The 5,000-nt window shown below is 36.7% G+C and overlaps 1 protein-coding gene across 1 annotated transcript in view; it reads right to left on the bottom strand.

Annotated features, from left to right (window-relative positions):
* LOC138045855 (melanotransferrin-like) overlaps positions 1-5,000 on the bottom strand; it is a 35,308-nt gene that overhangs the window by 9,423 nt on the left and 20,885 nt on the right. Inside the window, exons 3-4 of the mRNA XM_068892490.1 lie at positions 888-1,169; positions 183-401 (exon numbers count right to left, since the gene is read on the bottom strand). Of these exons, the coding sequence (XP_068748591.1) occupies positions 183-401; positions 888-1,169 (501 nt within the window). The remainder of the gene's footprint in view (positions 1-182; positions 402-887; positions 1,170-5,000) is intronic.

The raw sequence follows: 5,000 nt of genomic DNA on the forward strand, positions 1-5,000 counted from the left end.
ACAATGTTTCGTGGTTGGCAGGCGCCTTTAAGATCCCTATTGAAACCACGAAGACCGTATGTGTTTATTTCACCCACCGCTTTCGAAAACACACACTACTGTACGACAAACCAACGAAAGTGGCCATGGTTTTTGTTAACCAAACACATATACAACCTAGCTTTAGGAGGTTTTCTTTTTACCTTTTCGACTTCCATTTTTACACAGATACTCATACTGGGAGGCGTTCGCATTGTTCTCGCTCAGAGTTGTGTGCTTGATAAATGCCACATCGCCCAAATCATTATCCATACACTTGAAAGCACCGCTATAACCAGAGTAGGTCCCGTCTGTGGTCTTGCATTCGTCTGAACATAGACTGCAGAGGTTATCCGGGGCCGCGGGATACTTGTTTTTGACATCTTGGTTTTTCCGTCAAAAACAAAGGAATGAAAGAAATATGAAAGTAACACTGGATGAACCGATATATAAAATAACATAAAGAACACAAAAGAGAATTCACATGAAAAAAAAAAAAAAAAAACAAAGAATAGAGAAATTGGACAGCAAATGCGGGAACAACCAAATCTTGAATGCAGCAGCAGGGGTTTATTGTTCTGGTGCTTTCGCAGTTTCCTTATTTAATTCTTAATTATGCTGTTGTAAGCAACTACGTTTTATTATAGGTGTCAGGTAAAGAAAAAGCACATCTATACAAAACTGTGTTGATGAGGAGTACTGAAATTATTTTTTATTTCTACTGTATGTGTAAGTGCTGAGAGTTTCTGTCAAGAAACGAAATGCTATGTCCATAGGGAGATGTCACGCTGTTAAGCAAAAGATCAAAGGCAGAAAGTTCCCAATACTGTTGGACAACGAGAAAATGAAAGTTCGTTTGTCTAACTTACTTGGTACGCAGCTTTTCTCGAAAAACTTGCCAGCAGACGAATAAGCATTGCAACTCTCGTCCTGTTGCATAATTTCCAATCGCAGCAAGGTACCAACTGGAACGTTCCATCCAGCCGTTTTGCCAGCACCTGTGTGACAAGACTTCTTTCCCTTCAATGTCGTAAATGTTATATCTTGGTTGTTCTTCTTTACAACTGCCACAGCTTTATAGTTAACACCGTCAAGGCCAGGCAGATCATAGTAGTCCTCGCCAACCACAGGAACCAACCCATGATCCTTACCTAGGTGCAAAGATAAAGTACTCATAAGACTGAAACAAGAAGCTACAGGTAGCCGTCACTATGGCCGGCTGGTTAGTTAGGTGTGGGGAGTATTACAGGATAAGAAGATTGTTTTATTTCATTGGGGTGGTATGGATCCGGGCCGTGAGTTTGGCTAAAATACTTGTAACTTGTTTGAAACAAACAACTGTTCCAATAGCTGGAAAGCCTTGATGGCTCTTGGTCAAGTCAAAAGAGTTTCAGCTTTGTTAAGTAACTGCTATAGTTTCTCTATAATAAATACAGAAAGTGATATCACTAGTAAAACCAAAAACCGTCATTGTACAAAATGGGCTGAATATTGCAAGTTTCTTTTTAAACAAAGAAAAAAGTTAAGATGCAATTAACAGAAAACAGCAAGATCAACTCGAAAACATGCGAGTTAACTTTTAAATTAAAACGTACAGGGTAGTGTTGACATGTGCTACAATATCTCAGCGCAGAGGTGTGATCACTCTATTACCCACAGGGGATGAGTCATTAACACATTTATATAACTGGAGACCAATAACATTATTGAATGTTGATTACAAAATTGCATCTAAAGCTATAGCGAAGAGAATTGAACCAATCCTAAACAAACTTGTCATTCAGATCAAACTGGATTCGTTAAAGGAAGGTATATTGGAGAGAACATCAGATTGATTAGTGACATTATGGAACAAACAAAAAAACTAAATAGTACAGGGGTTCTCATCTCGGTAGACTTTCAGAAAGCTTTTGATTCCCTTGAGTGGTCCTGTATCCAGTCAGCTTTAGAGGGGTATAATTTCGGTGAGGGAATTGTTAAGTGGATTCAATTGTTTTACAAGGATATAGAGAGTGCAGTTATGAACAATGGATGTTTGACAAGTTGGTTAAAGCCTTTAAGAGGAGTGAGGCAAGGGTGCCCTCTTTCACCATATTTATTTATTTTGACTGTCGAAATTCTGTCTAACAATATTCGACAAGAAACAAATATAAAAGGAATAGTTGTCTTTGGAAATGAAATCAAGCTGACCCAGTTCGCTGATGACACCAATCTCTTTTGTCGTGACCTTTACTCAGTCAGTGCAGTTCTTAACAAAGTTAATATTTTCAGTAAATTTTCAGGGTTGCACCTTAACATTGGTAAAACAAAGGCAATATGGCTTGGAAGATGGTCAAACAATAAAACAAGACCTCTGGAGATGAAATGGGTGCGAGAACCGACTAAAATATTGGGAATTTATGTATCTTATAATGAGAAAGGAAATGACCAACTTAACTTTAAACTTAAAATACAGAAAATGCAGTCTAAACTTGATATTTGGAATTCTAGAGTTTTGACACTATATGGCAAGGTATTAATTGCAAAATCCCTAGGTTTGTCGTCTTTGATATATTCAGCATCTATAGTTAACGTTCCTACAGATATTCCTGCTAATGTAACAAGTAGACTCTTTAAATTTCTTTGGAAAAATAAAAGAGATAAAATTAAACGGGATGCTATGTATCAAGAATATGACAAAGGCGGCTTGCGAATGATAGATGTTGATGTAATGTTCAAGTCATTAAGGTTAGCATGGATACCCAGGCTGTTACAAAATACTAAAAGCAATTGGAAAACTGTTCCTGAGCATTTCTTTCGAAAATGTGGTAGTCTTCGCTTTCTGTTAAGGTGTAACTACCATACTGAATACTTAGTAGGCCTACCAAAATTTTATAGGGACGGTCTTTCTTTCTTCTCCGAACTTAAATCTCTTTATAATTATAATTATAGCAAAGACAATCTCCTGTTTAACAACCAGGATATTCTAATAGATGGTAAACCTTTTTTTTCTTAAGGAGTGGTTTTCGAAAGGTGTTGTTTCAGTTAATAATCTGTTTCATGAATCAGGCCGCTACCTTACCTTCAATAATTTCTTTCGAAGTATAATTGTATCAAGTTTTAAGCGCAATACCAAGCTCTATGTCTAAAAAAGTGGGAGAGATGGATAACACGAGCGTGGAGGGTTTTGTCCAAGGGGCCCCATCTTTTATGCTAGATGAGAACATAGTGTTAAATTTAGAGAAATTAAAATGTCGAGATTTTTATCGGCTCTTGAATTTTAAACTACACCAGTCAACTCCAGCTGGCTTACAGCGTTGGAGTAAAATACTTCCAATTGACAGTGCTTCATAGGGAGAATGTTTTAAGATGTCATATAAAACATGTAAGGAAACTAAGTTAAGAGAATTTAAATTTAAACTTCTTCACCGAATTGTAGTGACCAAAAAGGAATTGAAAAGATTTGGAATTAAAAGTGAAAGTGACTGCTTGTATTGTGGTGAATCAGATTCCATAGACCACCCTTTTCTTGACTGCCAATTTACCTCGTCTTTTACTCGTCAAGTGGTGGGGTGGTTTAATGCCACAAACAATACCAGTTTCAATCCAGAACCTAAGGAAATAGTGTTTGGCTTGTTTAAACAATGCCTTGCTGGGCATGAGGCTGTGAGAAAGCTTAATTATACTTTTTATACATGATGTATTACATTTATTCAAACAAGCTAAAAGAGAGCTCGATTATTTTATCTGAATTTGTTAATAAGATTAATTTTAAATACAAGGTTGAGAAAGTTACATGATTTAATTTACTTTATTCGCCCTCTTTGATTGATCACTCAGTTCTCGTGCATGTCAGATCATTATTTGTATTTGTTTTCTTTTCTTTTATATATATATATATATGTATCTTGTGCAATGTCAACTTCTGCTATGTTAAATAAATTACAAAAAAAAAAATGCTTGGCTGGATGCAAATACGAATACAAATTATGAAACCACTGATTAAATACCCAAATTGTGTTAAAAAAAAAAAAAAAAAAAAAGGGGTACACGTTGACACTCTTCCTTTACTTTGAAATTGCTTCAGCCAAATATACTGTGTATTAGTTGAATTCAAAGAAGAACTGCCTAAGTGAAAGAAGTGCAATAAACAATTCTATATGGTTTCATTTTTTCCTTTTCTTGGACGTAGGCTAATTTATCTGAAATGAGGAAAGAAAAACTCACACCCTTTCAGGTGCAAAGAGGTTGCATGCGAGATTTGAACCTGGTGCACACTGTATTGCTAGAAACTTGTGGGGAACAGCAACTTGATTACCAGAGGTAAAGAGAATGTTGATACAGACAAGGAACCTCGAGATTTAATGATGATATAGAGCGGACTTTCATGGAAACAATTTTTATCACATTGCCAAGATCTATAAAAAGTCATTAATAAATTATTGACCTCTTGGTGGCCCGTTACGTGGCATCCAAACCAGACCCCGAGACACAATTTGTGGATGCTCTCTCCAACTCCTGGTCTCACAAAGATTTCACACTTTTCCACCTTTTAGCGTGGTCCCCGTACGAAACCAGCAGATCTGCAGCAGATCTGAAGCAGCTCTGTTTTCGCAAAAACAGATTAACAGCAGACCAATTTTTCGTCTGCAGAATCTGTTTTCAGTCTGTGCAGATGTGGGGCCCCGGCCGTCTGCAACGATTTTGAGCTGCAGACGAGAAACAGATCAAAAGCAGATCTGCGGATGATCTGTTAAGTCTGTACGTAATCTGCAACATTGCCCGGACTCTTTATATGATGTCAACACATCGTCTGCAAAATCAATTTGTAAGAAAGGTATTAGACTAAAAGAAAAAATATAAAATACCTTTGTTGCAAATCCTCCCCACGAAAGTTGTCAATGTTAGTCGAATGGGAGAGTCTTACATACTAAAACCAATAACTTCAAATGAAGATATATTCGCTGTTAATTTTCCTTTTTACATTTTCTTTAAAAACGCGC

Source organism: Montipora capricornis, chromosome 4 (genome assembly GCF_036669925.1).
Source record: "Montipora capricornis isolate CH-2021 chromosome 4, ASM3666992v2, whole genome shotgun sequence".
Taxonomy (NCBI): domain Eukaryota; kingdom Metazoa; phylum Cnidaria; class Anthozoa; order Scleractinia; family Acroporidae; genus Montipora; species Montipora capricornis.